Below are 21,752 nucleotides of genomic sequence, written 5' to 3'. Positions count from 1 at the left end.
GGCAATTAGCTTATTTTGTTGCACATAAAAAAGCCTGACAGTGCAAACACCTGTAAGTATTGTGGTATTCCACCATGTTTCTCTCTGACGCGCCCCCAAATCGCAAAGATCCCCCTCAAGTCAATAATTTTATCCCTTAAAACTCATCTTTGATCACCAAAATTACATATTCAAGTGCTGAAAAGTAAAGCCATCGGGTGGCTGGTCCCAGTATAGGTCATAAATCCCGTCCTCTAGTCTAAAACTAAAAACTAAACAATCAAATTACTCTTCAAATAATTTTTTTCCAAAGATTCCAAAGACAGATTTTCTGTCATTTAAGGTAGTTTTTATCACGCTGATGTAAGTTTAAGTGTTCGTTTTTTTTAAAATAAGTTTGGTCTTATGGTGCGTTCAAGTCCTCCTGGGAAGTTCGTACATACGAGGTGGGAAGTCGTGCTTATAACGGCATGTGCGTTCAAGTCACTTTCGTCAGAGCAAAATGGCGGAGTACTTTCTCTTAATTAATTACACAAAAATAAAGTAAGGTTCTTAAACTCTTGTTCTAGAAAATGAAGAACAAAGAAATGTGCATCAGGTGTACTTTGTATTTTTATGTTTTTAATTAATTTTTGAAGCCACTGCCAACACATCGTTAGGCTACATGTTGCATTGTTATATTATAATATATTCTGTGTTGGCGAATAGCTAACTGAGCTGTTAATAGAAAAGCCTGACAATATCACAGCTAAATACCTTTACGTATTGTGTATCCCGCCATGTTAATCACTGACACGCCCCCAACTCGTAAAGATCGGAGCTTAGAGAAAATCCCGAGCTCCCCACTGGTATTTACGACATTGTGGTGGCGTTCAAGTGCGTTCAACTCGTAAATACGATCTATAGGAGATGACTTGAACGCACCATTAGTTAGTTGAATGTGACGGCATGATTGACAGCTGTGATTGACAGCTTCTCTGAGCGAATTAGTCACTGAGGCACCTACTGACTATTTTGGGGGATTTTCGGGAGGAGATTGGAGCTTCAACTTTAATTTCCATAAGTGTTTATTTCACAACGACATAATGAGTTATTCTGCAGTAAACTGTACTAGCGGTTTCTGCGTGAAACCGAGTGGCTCCACTTCACACTCACTACCGCACAGAAGCAGGTCCCATATCTGCGCAAGATGTCAGCGCCATTTTATGACTTTGGCGGCATCACTTTTCTACAGTGGAAGAGAGTGAAGGGGTGTCGTCCATCTTTTCTCACAGTCTATGGGTTCTGTGATGTGCAAATGAGCCCCGCCTCCACTCACTCACTCAGCTCAGAGATCCACTGGTTGACGATCACACGTTGATCTGATTGGTTACAAGGTAGTTTGTGACGTCAGAAACACCAGCGATTTCAAAGCGTGTTTTTGAGACTGTCTTTGGTTCACTGCAGTTTTAAGGAGAAAATACTCAGCAATGCTGTCGACTTATGAACTTACACATGGTTTGTCTTAAAGCATATTAAAAACACTACATAGACACATAAACAACATTAAAAGCTGGATTTTCACCACAGAGGAGCTTCCCACTGGTATTTTGAGCGTTCAACTCATAAATACGCTCTTTCCGACATGACTTGAACACACCAGGTGAAACAGGACCCTTGATGAAAGCGTTCAGAGTGATGATGAGAAATATGATTTCTGTTATTTACTCGTGTGCTACAAAGCCATGGGGTCACAGGGGTCATATTTCATTTCAGAGCAGGTAATTGAGAAATGTGTCTGTGGAAAAAGTCTAACATCTCATGCCTTCAGTGCACTAGTGCTAAAACTAATGTCCATCCACTCACTCCCATCCATAAGTTCAGCGCGAGACAATTATCTCATTTACTGTACATGAATCCCCACCTTGTCCATATCTAATACAAGCATACACACCCTGTGTTGAGCTCTGTACTCACATCCCAATATCTTACAGTCAACGTGAATCATATTGTGATCTAGCATGACAAGAACACTTTCTGAATGACATCACAGCCAATAAGATCACAGTCAAGTGTTCATGAGTATTTGAGTGAACAAGAATGCATGAGAGTTTTAATAGAGACCCATACACAAAAGAAATATATTTGAAATATATTTTCAGGATATATTTTGGAATATATGCAAATATTTGAAATTGGCCCAATAAATATATTTCATATTTATATTTCATATATTTTTGTTATATTTCAGAATATATTTCAATGTATTTTTTTCTGTATGGGTCCCCAAAAGTGTCAAAAATATATGTGGCATATATTCCAAATACATTGAAATATATTCTGAAATATAACAAAAATATATGAAATATAAGTATGAAATATATTTATTGGGCCAATTTCAAATATTTGCATATATTCCAAAATATATCCTGAAAATATATTTCAAATATATTTCTTTTGTGTATGGGATGTAACCGTCTGCTGTAATTAACAATGTTTTGAATATAACAATTATAAATTACAATTTTTGATGCACTTCATAAGCGAGCCAAACTCGGAGCACGAGGAAAAGTGGATGCTAACGTTACTTGTTGACGTTATAGACTTCAAAATCATTTAAAACACAACCTCCATTTCACAGTGGTAAATGTAGCTCATTAAAACAATATGCAAGGAAGGAATAATGTGCAAAGCGCACTGGGTCATTTTGATATCCGTGAAATTTGTGGTTATTAATCTGACAAATTAGGTTACATCAACGGAAATAATTGTTATGGGTTAGATGAAGCAGAAATACATCCTTGGAATAATTTAAGGTTGTCAAACCTAGGATTTTTACCAGCGCATTAAAAAGTCCTGTAGCTTTTCACTGCGTGTTTAACATTCATCAAAGGCAATAGTGTCAGTAAACAACCTGACATTTGATTGAGGGGTTTCACTGAGAATCTTTGAAATCATAAGGGCATAGTGCTGTCTTAATAAATCCTCTTTCTGGTTTTCATAATGTCAGATATATTATGATCTGTGCATTTCATTCATCTTGCTTCATATTGTTGCCGTATATAGTATTGAGTATTATTTATTTTGTATTATTTTTAATAAGAAATAATATATGCGAGCACATATGTTTTATTTTTTGTCCAGCCCAGTGTTTGTGTTTGGCTCTGTGTGGCATGTGCTCTTCGGTCAGCCAATAATAACTCTAATGTTAGAATAATATCATAACAATAACACTGTCCCTGTGTTAACTCAGATAAGTGAATTGTCTTATCATCCTTGTGCTGCATTTCTTCCGTGTAAACGAGTGGAAACTTCACACGCTTGTCTGCACATGTCCTTATCCATCTTATCTGCTGAGATTATCACTCTCGCCCTCTAAAGACAGCAATATATCCATGATGAGGAGGGTGTTTCACATCATCACTGTGACTATTTTTACGGTATTTTACTGTGACTTCATCAGTGTTCGCTATAATATGAATTATGCGGTGGATTTTATTTATTAAAAGCATAATGAGGAGCTTCTAGAAAAAAGAATGAAGAATTTTCCACGTTCCACTATATTCTCTTTTCAGTCATTTAATACAATTACACTGATAAGCGTGCTTGAATGAGATTTATATAAATAAAAAAAGTAAAATTCAAGGTGCAAACTCAAAGAGCGCGTTTATCCTCCCCAGGTATTATTTTACAGGCATATTCAAACACAAATATTTACAGAACACAGGGAAAAAAATTGTAAAAAGTAATCGTGAATGTATTTTTGCATTTCATTGGTTTGTTTTTTCATTGTTTTCTATGTAAACATGCGCTAGACGGACGTTTTTGACGGCTGAACTCTTTCTCATCTGAATGTCAGTGCTCAATTTATAGTCACCATGAAATCAAAATTGACTATTCTTATTTTTGTATTTAATATTGCAGTATTTATAATAAATGATTTACGGGTGCACATCATTATTGTGTTAATAATCTTGACTCAGAATAAGTTCCTCTTGCAGCATCTCTTCTCTTCTCTGATGACGAGGGCGGGGCTATAACCTGTCACTCACATGAGATCAGCCAATAGCAAACCACAACCAGCCTATCAATTCGATCAATTCCCCACAGACACAATCAAGCCCCGCCCACATTTGTTCTTGTTCCAAAAGCGTTTCACTTATATATACGATCAGTGGTGTAGTCTAGTTTTTTTGTAGTGAGTATACTGTGATACCATAAGCACCACACTCACTAATGCATACAGTATGCATCGACATGTAATTGAGAGCATTATGAAAGACTAATACTAACATGTCAATTTCTTATAAGCAACACAAGACTTTAACAGCCAATGACATTTACAGCTGGCACAAATACAAATGTACTTTTAGAAAAGGTGTTTTTGAAAAAAAAAAAAAATGGTGTTATTGTTTTGGCAAGTTTACTGTTTAAATTAAAACATGTATGAAAAATTGTGTGATATTCCATTAAAATAACATTTTAACAGATTTCATTATTATTATTATTATTATTATTATTATTATTATTATTATTTTAAAGTACATTTACTGTGCAATTTCTTTCAGAATCTTTTTGAGTTAGACCAAACTTTTATTTTGGTGGATTGTAGACATTTGAGTTTCTGTGTATTTAAATAAACTATTATTATTATTATTATTATTATGTCTACCTTGAAGTATACTCTACTGTGCAATAGTAATTTCTGTTATAATTTCTTCAAGTTATACCGAACTTTTATTTTGACAGGTTGTCGTAAAGACATTACAGTTTCTGTCTGTATATGATACGAATGAATGACGATAGTTTTATCAAATGAAATGGTGAAATTCTCGTGAAGTGACTCTCATAGCAGCTCTGCGATGAAGTTCAGATGTGTATCCTACATCATGTCTCAATACAGTGAAACGCTGAAAACACCACGAGCGTGAGTCACGCGTGCTTCAGTGTGTGTTTAGGCTAGTAACGTTAATAGAGTACACATTGAGCGCTCATTCCCAGAGACGCGTTGAACAATTGCAGTCTCTTTGAGCTTTAATATTCACAGACACTAGTCCATATCGAGATTTGATTCATTGTTCAGCCCTACTTTTGATTTATTCATTCAAAAATGGACAAATTCCGTGACGTTCTGCTTTATACAGCAAGTTCCATTTGTGACTGGATTCCGCGATTCGATCCGTGTAAAGGGGGATGTTTTCTTTTACAGAAATCACTTTTTAAGGACTACAACAAACGACTGGGAGGGACTACAATGAGCTTCCTCCCGGGTTAGTGACATCACAAACCCTAAGATTTACATAAACCCCACCCCCCAGGAACGCTAGGCTGAATCCGGAATCTACCCCTGTGCCCTCAAATAGGGCGCTATTTGAGGAGACAGCTGTTTGTAGTGTTGTCCGAAACCATAGTGGACATCATCGACTGCATTCATTCAATCCCGCAATGCACCGCAATAACGAGTGTACAACCGATGTATGCTCAATGACCGTCCGAATTCTCTCACTCGTTTTCATTCACTCCTTAAAGTGAACAGTATTAGTGGACTAACGTAGGGAATAGTGAATGAGGGTTTAGGGGACGATTTCTGAGATTATCATGACAGAATATGCTAATCAATTACTAGAAGATAGTTAACTCCACATCAGCAACATAAATTCATCAACTAACCATTCAGAAACCTCCTGTTGCTTCTACATGTTGTTACTTCTTCTTGAGTCTCTCTATCTTCGTCCAACAACATAAAAAGCTAAAAGTTTTTGACATTTTCATTGTGTGTCTGCATTGGAGCTGCTAAGCTGCAAACACACACACACACACACACACACACACACACACACACACACACACACACACACACACACACACACACACAAGCGCTTGAAGCTCCGCCCTCTGTGCGGGGAGCAGCAGCTCATTTGCATTTAAAGGGACACACACAAAACGTCATGTTTTTGCTGTGGGGTATTTTGAGTTAAAACTTCACATACACACTCTGGGAACATCAGAGACTTATTTTACATATTGTGAAAAGTGCATTATAGGACCCCTTTAAAAGAAGTTAAACTTTTAAAATTGTGTCTTCCTTGCATATGCGTTTATGTGAATGGCACTTCAGAGTTTAAAAAGAGGCCACATTTCACATACTGTAACCTAACTAAAGATGACATCTAATCTGTCAGGTACTGTCATATGGCAAAGCAATCTTATAATTTTATAGTTTCATAAAGCCATGAAACACTGTTTTGATGTTAACATAATTGGTGCCAGTGGTATTTGACCAGTGAATTAAGCTTGAATGAGCAGTTATTTAAAACACACGCTTTAAAAACAAAACTTTTTTGCGATATACTAAAGATATGCGTAATCAAGTGATAAATAATAAGGCTACTCACGTTATGTCTTGGATATGCTAAGGAAAGCACTCGAACAGCTGCTGTTGCTATAGTTACGTCCTCACATGCACGCGATTTCCTTACCAAGGGTTCCAAATGATGGTTTTCGCAGTGACCCCAAAGAACCCTTGTTGGTTCCCCAAAGATCCTTTCAGTGAACAGTTCTTAAAATAACCACTTTTTTTTTCTTAGTGTGAAGAACATTTAAATAAACAGCATTTTCCCACGAAAGAACCGTATGTGGAATGGAAAGGTTCCGTGGATGTTAAAGGTTATTTAAGAGTATGAGTGAGCGTCTATTCAGTATGATCCGACTCAGACAAACCTGTAGCCGAATCAAACTTCCTATGTTACTGGAAAGTTGTTTGAAAACGCAGTAGAAATGCATCTACTTATAATGAATATGCAAGGTTTAAACGCTCCAATTAGCGCCTAATTTGCGTCCGCTTTCGACAACAAGCAGGGTAATTTATCATAAGTTTAATTCAAACTTCCAAAACCCCTTACTGCATCAACCTCAAATTTTCTCTCTGCGAGTTTCTATACTTTACGTGAAAACTGCACACGACTCATTGGGGGAAATCTGAGAACTTAACCATGGTTTTATTGTGGTAAAAGTGTATTAACCATGTTTTTCTGGCAGACTGATTGCCATTTGTAGGCTATAACCACTGTTTTAGTACACATTCATTCCATGGTTAAACTATGGTTAGTTAGTGTAGCAAAACCATGGTTAATTTGTGGTTACCATGTTTTAACTATAGTAACCATGTTTTTGTTTTATTTGTAGTAAAACCATGGTTAATTTTCGTAAGGGTTTAGAGTAACCTAGTGATTAATATGACTTAAATGAAAGTAGTTAATTCCGCACGAGGTGTGTGTTTCGCGTTATGTTACAGTTCGTGCGCTTTTACGCACCTGGTTTCCAAACACGCCGATGGCGCAGGCGGTGGACACTTCATCAGAACCGAACCACACGGACGCCACATGAGACGGCATCCCTAAAATGAACACCTGAGCAAAGGAGCAGGTGAACTGTCCGAGCATAGTGACCCAGAACAGGTCTGGCTGGACGCTGGCCACTTTGATCCAGGTTCCCGCGCAGTTGATGGAGGCTGCGAACAGCGCGATCACCCGGAGACCCTTCCTCTCCAATAACCATGTCACTGGGAATATGAGGGGGATATAAATCAGCATATAGATCATCGACAGCCAGTCGATGGCGAATGAAGAGACGTTGTAAAATTTCATGAAGATGTTGTTGATGATTCCATACTGGATCCACTGGAACGCGTTGCACAGTGAGTATGAGCTGAAGAGAAGCAGAATGAACCATCTCCTCCGGTATAAACGAGTGTTACAGCTGGGAACAGTGTTTAGGTCTCTGCATTCGCAAAGTTCAACGTGATTCATGTTACTTGTCGTCTGAAGATCGTCCTTTCCAAACTGACTGTCGCCTTTTTCGCACATTTTCTACAGCTAAAATCAAGCAGTCAGTCAAACTTGCTCATGAATCCAGAATCGCGTCCCTCTATTATATTAAGAAATTATTTTCCAGACTCATAAATTGAGCCGTTGCAGATTTCCTAAGATCACACGAGTCCCAAAACATCAGGAAAGAATCCGTTTCAGAGCCAACTGATCCAGTAGAAGAGTGAAGACAGAATCATACATCCCTCCAGAAACAACTCTACTTCTGTCACTGACTCATGCGCGTGAGCTTCAGACTCACATCATCATCATCATCATCATCATCATCATCATCATCATCATCATCATCACTCCGAGTGGCACGAGAGAGAAACTCTAGCACGTGATCTACTGTTAATCATCAGCTTCTGCAAACCAAAACATTATGATAGATAGACCTGCACAAGAACAGTGGTATAGTTGCCACAGTAGAAAAATGCTTTGGTCAATTTTAATTATGAAATTTAAAAACATATATTTCTAATCGAATTTTTGACATTTTAAGTGTCACAATTATTATTTAATATATCATGATTTCGACTTTTTATTTCATAATTAGCTATGACTTGGTATGCTATAATTGTCAGTCAGAATAATAAGTCAGAGTTATAAAAAGTAAAAATGATGACATTAAGTGATAATTATGAAATAAAAAATGTGAAATTATGAGATAAAAAGTCAAAATGATGACAAACTAAATTGAAATTATGAGATAAAATCAAAATTGTAACCTACTAAGTATTTATATGGCATACTAAGATTAAAAAGTCGAAATTGTGACTGTGTCATAATCATGACTTTTATGTAATAATTTTGACTTTAAATGTTATAAATATGATTTACAAAAGCATGATTTATTTATGTGTCAAACATGATCCTGCATACTACTATTGCAAGCTGAATATTGAATATTAGGCTGTACTTTATTGTAAATGCTTGGGGCCCCGGGGCCCTCTGCTGGTCAGAAGGCATCAATGCATCTTTCTGAACTAATAACACACATTCAGTTATGACAGCTTACTATAAATGATGTCAAAAGTCCATTCTCAGGTACAATCGATGTTAGGCAGTGTGAAGATGCAGCTTTGATTCTGTGCAAATAAATGCAGCATCAGTGCTGGACTCACTTTTACACAAACATCTTGTTGAAAAGTGCAGTGGTTCCCAAACTGTGGTGCGTGTTCCTTTACTTCTAGCCCATCTTAAAATAACAAACACGAGCATGTGTTTCTAACAGGTAAAATGTCGTAAATACATGACATTCACTCAGTGGCGGATTAAATTTCTTTGGAAAAAAATATGCCTAAATAAAATGTGCTTGATGTGATCATTTACATTCTGTTATTATTATTGTACTAACTCAAAGTAATTCATATTAATAAACTCATCTGATAACAGGTTACATCAATGTTAGTTCAAGTAGAAAAAATGGCCTGGCTACTTTTTAGTGGCGTTGGTTCCGTAAATATTTTTCTTATTCATTTTTCCCAAAGAGATTTTACAGTTTTTCTGAAAAGCTAAAACACATTTCTTGAAACTCACTTTCTCAAAACCTTGAACACAAAAAAAAAAAAAAAATGTCAAGCCACATTCAGAGAACATCTGACTCTTCTGGCAAAATCAAACAATTGCCTCAAAATTGCCTCCATTTTTTGATGCGTGTCTAACGAATGATCTGTAGTGTTTATAATATTGACTCGTGTGTGTATGATCTGAGAGCATTGTCTGATTTTGAGCAGATAAAATGGTTTTGAGGCAATTGTTCTCTGAATGTGGCTTGAAAATTAGTTTTTTTGTGTTCAAGGTTTTGAGAAAGTGAGTTTCAAGAAATGTGTTTTAGCTATTCAGAAAAACTGTATTGTATAGAGTGCAGAGTTTGTGTATGTGTGTTAGGAGAGTGTTGTGTTTATGTACTTGTCAGGAGATGGCGCTGTAGTCCACATGTTGATACCTATAAAAGGTGTAGAGTAAGAATGGAGGTGGTTGCACCTGCTGCCTAATCATGTAAATGATGGCACTGTTATATTGCTTGTGGGTTTGAATAAACCTTGAAGAAATGAGAAACTTTCTTGTCTTCATGATTACCTGGACCTAGACATAACAAATTGGCGACGAGGATTTTGCTGTTCTACATGAAAGATGTCTGCTGTTGCTTCTTTTCCTACGCCATTCTTACCATGTCCGGGTGAGCCGTCTATTCCTTTTGGCGTCTGGTTAAAGATGTTTGAGAATTACTTACTTGTCATAAATGCATCAGGAGATGACTGGCCAGTTGCAAGAAAGCGAGCTTTGTTTCTTCATTGTCAAAAGTTGGGACATTTTTCAAGAGTGTGTCGTTCACAGCAAACACATTCTGTACATGAGATTGAACTTCCTGAGCTTCAGATTCTTTACATGCATGATTCAGTATCTAATAAGATAAAGTGTACTACTACTATCATGACTGCATCAGTCTCTGTACCTGTGGAGTTGATTGTGGATTCTGGATCTTCCGTTTCCATTCTGCCTAAATCTGTGTATGAAAAACACTTTAAACAAGACTCTTTGCTGCCTCCTGCTGTTAAATTGGTGACGTATTCACGAAATCCAATACCAGTGCTTGGTTGTCTACCTGTTACTGTTACCAGAGATAATATGACCTGTAATACTTCAATCTTTATAGTCGAATGTGGCACTGCTCTTCTTGGAATGGATTTAATTAATGGATTGCATCTCAAGTTTGAAGGTTCTTCCATACTTCCAGGACCGACTCAGTCTTCAGCCCCTGTAATGCGACTTTCTGCTTCTGTGCCTGTTACTAAGCTAGGATGTGCAAAAGGATTTGTGCATAAAAACTTCTTCAGTGGTGAAACCTGTATGTCAGAAACTCAGACGGTTGCCATTATCTGTTCGAAATGCTGTCAGTAGCCGCGTTTCCATTACCCTTCAAATTGCGCAAATTGAAATTGCGAATTGAAAATACGCTTAATGGAAACACGTCAATTTCGCAAAAAAGTTTTTACGCTCTCATGAGGTGGTTTTTCAGGCAATTCGAAAAAGGAATATTTCGCAACTTTTTGCGCATTTACAGTCACCTGACTTAGAAGACGCAGTGTGTTTGAAGTCCATGTAGCCTATAGCTACGCAAATAATAATAATAATAATTTTATATTATTTAATTATAACATTTAATTGGCTATATTTAGAAGACGCTTTTATGCAAAAAAGGAACAAAGCTGAGCGTGGAGCGCGCACTGCATGGCGCGGGCACGAACACTTGCATTTTCCTATCAACAGTGGAAACAACTTAAAATACTCTAACATTTCTGGTCAGACAGAAAATAATAATACATTATTCTCAACCACTTTTATGTGTAAACTCACAATAACAAGAAAACGCTGTGCTTTTGTAAAATAAAAGAAACAATCAGACGCACTTTCATGATCTCCGTAAACTGGAGCGCGAGAACTGAAACAAAATATAGCCTATGTAGGCGCTTGAAATGTCCACTTTAAAACGAACAAATTCGAATTGAAAGCTAATACCTTCTGATTATGTAGGCTAATCCGTATGAAAGTTGCATTTCTCTCTAAAAGCGCATCTGCTTAACAGCGGGGATGGAGATGTGATTTTAGCCGACACTTAGAAAACAATAGTTTATTAATTATATTACTAGCTCTTCTCATTCAGCACTGCGGGAAAGACATCAATTCCAGTTTCTAATTTGGCCTTAGAAAACCAGTAAAATCGACATGTTTTCCATATTAATTTTGTGAATATTTTAAATGTTTAATAAAGGGGCAAAAAGTCATAAACAAAGCACAGCAGTTGGTGTAGCCAGTTCAAATTAAAATTTTGGTGTTCAACTTTGCGTTTTAAAAAGACAACAACCGTTCATTTTTCGTTTTTCAATTAGGGGTTAAAAAAGAAAAAACAAATAGACACAAAAGCCTACATGGATCGTTTGGACAGAATACGAGACAGAATTATTTATTAAATTTATAAAAGAAACAATAATTAGCCTATAGGATACTGGATTCTAAATCTCAAAGAAATGCTATTATAACCAACAGTGATATTATAACCAACGTCCGTTGCCGTGATTTTTGGAATGACTTATCGCGAGAGAAAAAAAGACGTTTTAGTCGCATAACATCGGTTAATGGAAACGCCGTCATTTCGCAATAGTTTTTTATCGATATTTAGATAATAGCGCAAAACATTTGCGCAAATCTGTAATGGAAACGCGGCTAGTGATGAACTTCAACGCCTTCTTGACTTGGGTGTTATTGAACGAGTGGATGCATCACCGTGGATTTCTCCAATTGTAGTTGTTCAGAAGAAGACCGGTGGTATTCGCATGTGTGTAGACCTGCGAGAACCAAATAAAGCTGTTATTGCGGACAGTTATCCTTTGCCCCATATTGATGAGATGATACCTTATGGCCTTGCTTCAGCTCCATCTGCATTTCAGAAAATGCTAGCAACTGTACTACAAGGATTGCCAAACATAGCCAATTATTTGGATGATGTCATTGTCTGGGGACACACAAAAAGTGACCATGACCACATGCTCAAAGTGGTTCTTCAGCGCATACATGATGCAGGCTTACAGTTGAATGATTCAAAATGTCACTTTAATAAAAGCAGTTTGCGCTTCCTTGGTCATACTGTATCTGCACAGGTTATTCACCCAGATGAGGATCATCTTAGTGCAATGCTTCATGCTCCTGTTCCTAAAGATGCACATCAGCTCCGTTCCCTTCTTGGATTGCTGTCATGGTACAATAAATTCATTCCAAAATTCGCTACAGTTGTAGAACCATTGTGTGCTTGCATCAGACAAGGTTCTGAGTTCAGCTGGTCAGATGAGGCTCAGAAGAGTTTCAGTACTGTAAAGGAGTTGTTACTCCAAAGCCCTGCTTTAGCATTGTTTGACCTTAACTTGCCTACTGTCGTTTCAACGGATGCATCAGATTATGGACTAGGTGCTGTATTCTCTCAAATTCATGAAAACAACACAGAGCACATTGTTACATTTGCTTCAAGAACATTGTCTACTGCAGAACGCAAATATTCAACAATTGAAAAGGAAGCTTTAGCATGTGTCTGGGCTGTTGAAAAATGGAGAACTTACCTCTGGGGTCGAAAATTTCTTCTACGTACGGATCATCAGGCCTTGACAGTGCTCCTCTCCTCTAAAGGCACAGATCGCGCTGGAATGAGGATCGCACGTTGGGCAGAGCGACTCTTGTGTTTTAACTATGAGGTGAATTATTATCCTGGCTCTCAAAACCAAGTTGCTGATTATCTTTCACGCCTACCCTTGCCTGCTTCTGATGAGGATTTTTCCGATACTGAGCCGGAGTTTGTTGCATTTTTGTCTTCTGAAATGTCTGCTGTGTCTCCAACTGAATTTGCTTTTGCCTCTGCATCATGCTCAGAAATGACTGCATTACGTGCTCAGATTGTTCGTGGATGGCCCTCTTCATCAGCTGCTGTGGGGGTTGTTCTACGTCCATATTTTCAATCACGTCATGAACTTGCTGTGCAAAAGGACTATGTGTTTAGAGGGTCACGTCTTGTTGTTCCTGTTGCATTGCGACGTGTTTTGGTGAATCTTGCCCATGAAGGTCATCAAGGAATAGTGCGTACGAAACAGCGCATTCGTGAACTTTACTGGTGGCCTGGTATTGACTTCTTGGTTAAGGAACAGATCAAGAATTGTGAAGTTTGCTTGTCTTCTGATAAGGTTACAACTGTTCGTGCTGCACCTTTACAACCTGTACCTTTTCCAACTATGCCATGGGAAAAAGTGGCTGTTGACATTGTTGGCCCATTTGAAACTGCTACCTGGGATTGTCGGTACATGAAGACATTGATTGACTATCATAGTAAGTGGCCAGAAGTGGCATTCACTTCTTCAATCACAAGTAAAAATGTGATCAACTTCTTGACGTCAGTTTTCAGCAGATTAGGAAATCCTCATTACATTGTATCTGACAATGGATGTCAGTTCAAGTCAGTGGAGTTTGCTGCATTTCTGAAAGATCGAGACATTCAACACATACATACGTCAGTGTATCATCCAGCTGCAAATGGAGCTATTGAGCGATTTCATCGAGTACCGAAGAGTTCTATTCAATCTGCTATTCTGTCTGGAAAGCCATGGAAATCAACAGTGACAGACTTTCTTCAAACTTCCCGTGCTACTCCCCATGCTGTTACTGGACGGTCTCCTTCTGAGTTACACTGTGGCAGAAAATTGCGTACTCGTCTAAATGTTTTCCCTCTTCCTATAACTTGTAAGGATCCTGCTGTGAGTCAGAAAGTGTCATTGTCTCAAAAGAAGATGAAAACATACACAGACCTCAAACGAAGAGCCTGTACTCCTGAGTTCAAACCTGGAGACTGAGTGCGTATAAAAATTCCAGTTCATGTTCCAAAAGGACATCCTAGATTCTCAAAGCCTTTGAAAATTGTACATCAACTTGGTCCATGCACTTACCAGTTATCAGATGGGAAAAACTGGCATGCATCTCATCTTTCTCCAGCTTGTGCACCTGTGGAAAATGCCATTGAGAGTGAACTGGTGTCCTTGCCCCTCCAGTCTGTTCCTTCCTCTACGGTGTTGCCTAAAAATGAACTTGTGAACTTGCCTAATCAAATTGCTTCTTCATCTGTTCCTGTAAGGTCTTCATCACGAGTGAAATGCCCTCCGCGTTGGTTGCATGATTATGTTACTTAGTACAAAAGACATTGATTATTTTGTGCTAAATGAGAAATTAATTCTAGTTATAATATGTCTGGCTACAGAATGTAGAATATATTGTTAAACTAATTGAATTGGATGTACATTTTGTATAGGTTTTGTCTATTGCACCAACTATGTAATTTGGGTGGAATTTACAGTTTTGAGTAAAGGGGGAATGTTGTGTTTATGTACTTGTCAGGAGATGGCACTGTAGTCCACATGTTGATACCTATAAAAGGTGTAGAGTAAGAATGGAGGTGGTTGCACCTGCTGCCTAATCATGTAAATGATGGCACTGTTATATTGCTTGTGGGTTTGAATAAACCTTGAAGAAATGAGAAACTTTCTTGTCTTCATGATTACCTGGACCTAGACATAACAGAGAGTTTTACTGTGTTAAGAATATTAGAAACTGTGAGTATTGCTTGTTGGTTTGATTCCACTTCCAGTTCTTTCAACCGGATCATCAACGATTGGACTTTCGGTGCAGAAGGAATAACGGGATCATGCGAGCCCCATCGTCAGATTTGATCCTTTTATTTGACTGCTGTCAGGTGACTCTTCTTCCACATTGACCATTGTGTTACAGCAGCTCAAACAGTGGCAAGTAGAAGAAGAGAGTCATGCACAGAAATAATCAGAAAAGATTATTATTAAATACAGTGATTTTTCAGAAAGAAAGAAAAAGATTCATTGGCTTATTGAATGTTTATTAGGCCTATATTGTGACATGAGTCGTCATGCCACATTACCACAGTATAGCAGCTCAAACAGTGGCAAGAAGAAGAGAGTCATGCACAACAAGGAACAGAGAAACCCAGTATTAGTGATATTATAAATGTTTATTGTGTTATTCATTTCAACAGAATTGAATCATAGATTTAAATATGTATATTAGATATGTATATTTTTATAGATATTTTGCTGATTGGCTAGACAAAACACCTCATCCTAGCAGCTCACAAAATCTACATCTACAACAAGTCTAATACTACTTCAGCACATGACATAATAAGTAGTGGAGCGTTTAGGTGTGTAAATGAATATAACTGAGTGTGTCCATGATGACATTTTTTGGAATGTTGCATGGGCTATAAGTAGAATATTGTACAAACATAACAGGATTATCTATCTATCTATCTATCTATCTATCTATCTATCTATCTATCTATCTATCTATCTATCTATCTATCTATCTATCTATCTATCTATCTAATCAACATTTCATCTGTTTACTTGTATTTCCGTTAACCAACATCAGAGAACACATGCGAATGTGTCGTTGAATTATTGAAATATTAACCTAAAGTGCAAGTGGTAGGCCTACTTCGTGTAAATATTTTTCGTGTTTAATCATTTTTCTCCACACTGAACTCAGACGGGGCGGCCATGGTCGACTACATCTTCTACTCTAGTTATCGTGCAATTCTTCTGACAGGATAATTTTATTTAGCAAAATATCTCATCATTCACTGAAGCGTCCAGCAAACTCACTCAGCATTATATGGGACCAGAAACATACATTATCTGTCCTTGAATTGTTACAGTGAATAAAAAAGTATTTCATTCAAAAATTTCTAAAACTGGCTCATAGTTTATTTCTGTGAGTTGTTCTGTAAAGAGTTGTTCATTCATTAGGTTCTCAGATATTTTTTTCTTTATTAAAAACACTTTTGAAAATTACAAATCCTGTCAATGTCCTTGTCCTCAGCCAAATTGGAGCTACAGTTTTCATAGTTTTAATATGCTACAAACTGTTATTTAGAAAAAAAAAAAACTCCATCAATAACAAGTTTAAGCTGTTATCATTCACATCAACTGATCAAAAACATGAAATTATATATAAATTCTACAAATAAATTCTATTTTACAACTGTCCCCATGTTTTGGTCAGTCCTGTCACGTTTACATAAAACTCTACATAAAATGTGTGAAATACGCTTTTAAGGGTTTCACTCAGAGGAAGTGACATCATTTGACCCAGGTGAAGCGTACATTGATCAAGGCTGAATTCTGTCATTGAATTGTATGATTTTAAGCTTGTTTTTGTATGTTTTTTTTTAGGAAGACGAGCTAAAGGGTCAGGCCCTGTCACGGTAAAATATTCCAGAAAATGTTTTAAATCCAAAACATGTCTAAAAAGGTTACTGAAATTCCTTGCTTGCATGTTAACAGTTTTTATGCTAGCATGCTAGCAGGCTGAGTAATTGCAGTTTAAAATGGCCAACCGTCAGGCCCTGTCACATCAGGCCCTGTCACATTCCTGTGTGACACGGCCTTACAAATTAATGTTATTGTTCTTTTTTATTACATTTATTGCATATATTATGTATTTAATGCATGCAATAGTAAAATGAAGGCCCAGGTGCTTGATTTTTATACAACTGTGGCCATGGAAGTGGTTTAAACACCTGAATTCAATTATTTGGAGGGCTGTCCCAATACTTTTGCCAATATTGTGTATGTCCTTGGCTGAATTTTAACATAGTCTAATATTACATTAACATTAAAATTATAATAATAATTTAAAAATGAAATGCCAATCAAAGCTTAAATAAAGAACACAAAACATAACTTTTTATGCATCATCAAAATCCATAAAGTCAGTCCTGTCACAGTACCGTCAGTCCTGTCACGCCATGGTCAGTCCTCCTGTCACACAGGAAATTATGACAAACGTGTACTATTTGAGGAAATATTAATTAATTAATCTCTTTAACTGTGTAGATGAAGGTGGGGGTATATATCCACTACAATGTTTTTGTAAAAATCTCCTATGTAAAGGTAGTTATTTTACAACTATATGAGTGCCTGGTGGGTATTCTGTGATTTTGTGTACTACAGTTGACCGAAAAGTTACTTATATTTCTTAAAGGAATTATAATACCATGTTAGACACAATCAGGGACATGTGATCAATAAGAAAATGCTATTTGTATCAAAGAAATTCATTAGGAAACCATTCTAATACAAATTTGTCTGTGACAGGGCCTGACATTTTAGGGGTGAAATGCGTATAAAAATGTATTTTATTCAATCATAAAAACATGCTGAGATGGCATGATATGTGTTTCTCATAGTTTAACATGTCCTCCATATGACTCAACGTTCAGATTTAAGAAAAATATATTTTCCCCCCCAAGATTTTTTATAAGTGGAAATGTACGTTTCTGGTAGAATGTCCCATATACATCCTTCAGCTGAAAGAGAGTCAACCTGAAGGCTTGTGTGTTGATTGTCTGTCCTCTGTCAATAAACTGCAGATGTGGTCCACCGAAGCCAGTGGTGTCGGGAGTTTCTTTGTGGTGCGAGACATAGTCCACTACAATTGGATACTTGAACAAACAATCTCTCTAAAAATAAAGAGCAATATATAAAACACACAAATAAAGTGTCTTTTTTATTGCCAATATTTGTGTTTTTCATTGTTCTTTAGTGTTTGATTCAAGGTTTTAATATCATTATACCTGAGAAAGTTTTAATGGAAGTTTTGTTAAAATTTATCCTGAAGAAATCCTGATGTTGTTCTTTGAGCCACATGTGATCATAAACTCCACCCTCTTACAACACTGACCAGGAAGAGACTGACTTATTATTTCTCTGTTCTGTGATGCTGACTCTCTTCTCTCTCGACAAAAGCAATAAAGAAGCAGCGATCAGTGGAGAATGAAGACAAACACTTTCAAGAAGGATTTTTGAGACATTTGTTTCTGAACAGACAGCAGATCGTCAAGGTGATTCATTTTTAAACCCGTCGTTCAGAAAGTGAAAGTAAAGTTTGTGTTGCTGGAGCTCAAACGGTGAAAATGGCTTCACTAAATGTCTCTGCTGAAGAGCTTTCTTGTCCCGTGTGCTGTGAAATCTTCAAGGCTCCTGTTGTTTTATCATGTAGTCACAGTTTCTGTAAAGAGTGTCTTCAACAGTTCTGGAGAACCAAGGAAACTCAGGAGTGTCCTGTCTGCAGGAGAAGATCCTCAAAAGATCGTCCTCCTCTTAATCTGGTGTTAAAAAACTTGTGTGAGTCGATCCTGAAGGAGAGAAATGAGACACGTTCATCAGGATCTGAGGAGATCTGCAGTTTACACAGTGAGAAACTCAAACTCTTCTGTCTGCAGGACAAACAGCCTGTGTGTGTAGTGTGTATTAATTCACAACAACACGACAATCATAAATTCAGACCCATCAGTGAAGTGGTTTCATATAAGGTAAGAAATATCTCTAGTTTTACATGTAGGCTAAATGAAACTGAAAGTGACATGAAGAGAGTAGTAAAAACACACACACACTCACATACACACATTCACACACACTCACTCACACAGACACACACTCACTCACACAGACACACACACACACACAGGACCCTATCATACACCCGGAGCAATGCAGCGCCAGGAGCGACGCAATAAGTGTGTTTTGCTAGTTTCAGCCCGACGCAGTTTTCATTTTCACGTCCAGCGCCACGTTGTTTAAAGGTACAATATGTAACTTTTTTTGCTTTAAAAATAGCAAAAATCACTATATCTATGTTATATATTTTTTTTAGTTGTGTACTTACATTATCCCGACTGTTTCTAACAACTTTCAAACCAGGAGAAATTTGTAATTTAATTCAAAGACACGAGACGTTTCTTTATTTCCGTTTTGTCGCAGTCAATAGGCCTATGTCACACTTCCTGCTTCCGGAACGCGGAGTAGGGATTCAGAACTTCCGGTCAACAGTATTTCTCCATAAGGATTTAGATTATCAGCCATAATGTCTAAACCATCCGAGGTAGACTGACCACGAGCTATGAGGTTGTGAAACAAAGTTTTTTGCTCCTGTAGTTCGTATGAAATCAACCTTGTTTTATCCGCGATCTTATGACAAAAAACTACACTACCCACAATCCTAAGCGTAGCAGCAATGTCTGCTGATTGGTCCAACTCGCTGTTACCATAGAAACGTTTACCTTACTGGCGAACGGCCCGCCGCTGTTGTTGTAGTGCACCGGGTTGCTCTGCGTCAGGACGTAGACAGCCATACCTCAGCTTTCACGCTTTTCCACTTGAGAGTTTTCATTTACCATCCGAACCACATCGTCATATGTGACTTCAGGCAGGTTGCGGAGAGATTTGGTCCAGCAGTATCTATCGGACTCCGCCATTGTAAAAAGCTAACCGGAAGAGCCGTATCCCTACTAAAAGACGTTCTTCCGGTCTTCAATTTTTTCGTGACATAGGCCTATGGCGTCATATCCGCGTTCTCTCTGGTTTCCGCTCGTACTGCCATAGCAACCAAGGCGACAGACATGGACAACTGTGTAGTTCTGTATTTGAACTAGTTTGACATCGTCCAACTGTATTTGCACGCTGTTGTTGTTTCGTTCAAACATTATGGACCATGGCAAGCAGACTTTGGATAAAAAAGGAGAACTAAAACGAGAATCAATATCAGCGCTGTGTTTTCGAGATGCCGAGAGCTCCCATAGACAGTATATAAACGAGAGCTCCACGTCCGAGACTTCGAACGCTCCTACATGTACTTTATTAAACAGGTGAGCACATTTACATAAAACTAATCAATGTTATATAGTTCAACAATGATAAAATGTTAGAATATGATCTGTATGTTATTCTAATGTTGATCTAGCTTACTGCTAGTCTCATACAGACAAACTAACACATACATTTCAACACATTCAAATGCAGTTTAGCGTGATAGTGTAATGTTAGAGCAGGTGAAACAGCGCTGCGTTACCTCACAAGTTTAATTTGTCTAATAAACTGACCTGTGAGTTGTAATTCTGCACTTGCGTGTAACTTAGTTCGGTAGAATGAAATGTCCATATTCCTTTTATATCCGCGGGACTCGCGTCGCGTGTGGAGCTGAGAGCTCTTAGCAATCCCGAACTGCTTCATATCACAGTCATGATAAAAACATAGATGTATTCACTCATCCATAAACATTATTAGATCAGTCGGCTTGAAGTTGACGACAAGATCCATAATTCTTAGCAAGTGTTGCGTCATCAAACTACGCCTTTGTTATTGTAAGAGGTTAGCGACCCCTAGCGGCGAAAAAAAATACATAGTGTACGTTTAAATAGCAAATGCATTTGCACCGATCTGTGCGCTCATGGGCTGCTGGTCTGAGAACGGAGCGTTGCTATTTTGAAAACTATCATTAACTTGTTCAGAAAATTGAAATAGTCTGGCGAGGTGGGGCCACGGGTTGGCACATTCCCGGGATGGACCCGCTGCGTCTTCATCCATTGTTTCGTGCATGGTTTCGTCTCTTATCTAAATCTGACCATGGAGTTGACTTTGGAAAGCTGAAGGTGATTGCTGATAGGCTGCCCCAATCAGTGGCGCCTGCACAATCCAATCACGTTTGAGAGGGAACCAACAAATTGAGGGGTTTCCGAGATTTTTCTTTTTTCCTTTTTTTTTTTTTTTTAGAAGAAGTACTCACGGTTATGGATAGAAATGTAGTGGAGTAAAGAGTACAATATTTGCCTCTCAAATGTACTTGAGTAAAGTCATGAGTACTCCCCAAAAATGATACTCGAGTAAAGTACAGATCCCTCAAAATTGTACTTAAGTAAATGTACTCCGTTACTGTCCGGCTCTGCCATTCAGAAATGTCCTGTTGCTTCTACATGTTGTCTCTTCTTCTTGAGTCTCTCCATCATTGTCTGACTCCGGTTTGAACATAAAAGGCTAAAAGTTTTTGAAATGTTCAGTGCATGCGTGTGTGAGGTCACAGAACGAAGAAGACGACGTTGTTTGCCGGCAGCCGATGAAGACCATAGGCGTTAATTATGCAAATGTGTTACATCGTTATGTATGCCGGTCACAGAAGTGAGACTGGAGTTACTGACGACTCGTTTAGGCGGTTCAGACTCGATTCTTTCTTTTGGGGAAACAATAACTTTATTTATCGTGCACTTTCCACTTTACAACTTTGCAGAACATTTACATTCACAAACAGCCGTATTACACACTGCATGAAAGGGAATATTCGAGAAAGCATATGGGGCACTTTAAGACCTTTTAACAAACTTGATGCTGTTGAAAAAGTCCTATTTAAGTGTTGATTTGATTGAATAGGGCTTCAGTAATCAGGACCGGTTGTGTTTAGTCCAGCTGAACCACATTATAAATACATTTCATAGGTTTGAGGAATTAGTAACTACAGGGGCAAATACATTTT

General features: G+C 37.8%; 2 protein-coding genes across 2 annotated transcripts in view; one reads left to right on the top strand and one right to left on the bottom strand.

Annotated features, from left to right (window-relative positions):
- Positions 1-7,823, bottom strand: part of flvcr2a (FLVCR choline and putative heme transporter 2a) — a gene marked incomplete at both ends in the record, with an annotated part of 41,768 nt that extends 33,945 nt beyond the window's left edge. The window contains one exon of the mRNA XM_081347853.1: positions 7,272-7,823. Coding sequence (XP_081203979.1) covers positions 7,272-7,823 — 552 coding nt within the window. The remainder of the gene's footprint in view (positions 1-7,271) is intronic.
- A 10,438-nt stretch (positions 7,824-18,261) lies between these two features.
- LOC308707730 (nuclear factor 7, ovary-like) overlaps positions 18,262-21,752 on the top strand; it is a 7,206-nt gene continuing 3,715 nt past the window's right edge. The window contains exon 1 of the mRNA XM_081394353.1: positions 18,262-18,762. Coding sequence (XP_081250479.1) covers positions 18,364-18,762 — 399 coding nt within the window. The 5' untranslated portion in view covers positions 18,262-18,363. The remainder of the gene's footprint in view (positions 18,763-21,752) is intronic.

This window comes from Scardinius erythrophthalmus (assembly GCF_964197995.2).
Source record: "Scardinius erythrophthalmus genome assembly, chromosome: 19".
Lineage (NCBI taxonomy): Eukaryota > Metazoa > Chordata > Actinopteri > Cypriniformes > Leuciscidae > Scardinius > Scardinius erythrophthalmus.
This window is presented reverse-complemented; position numbering and strand designations above follow the sequence as displayed.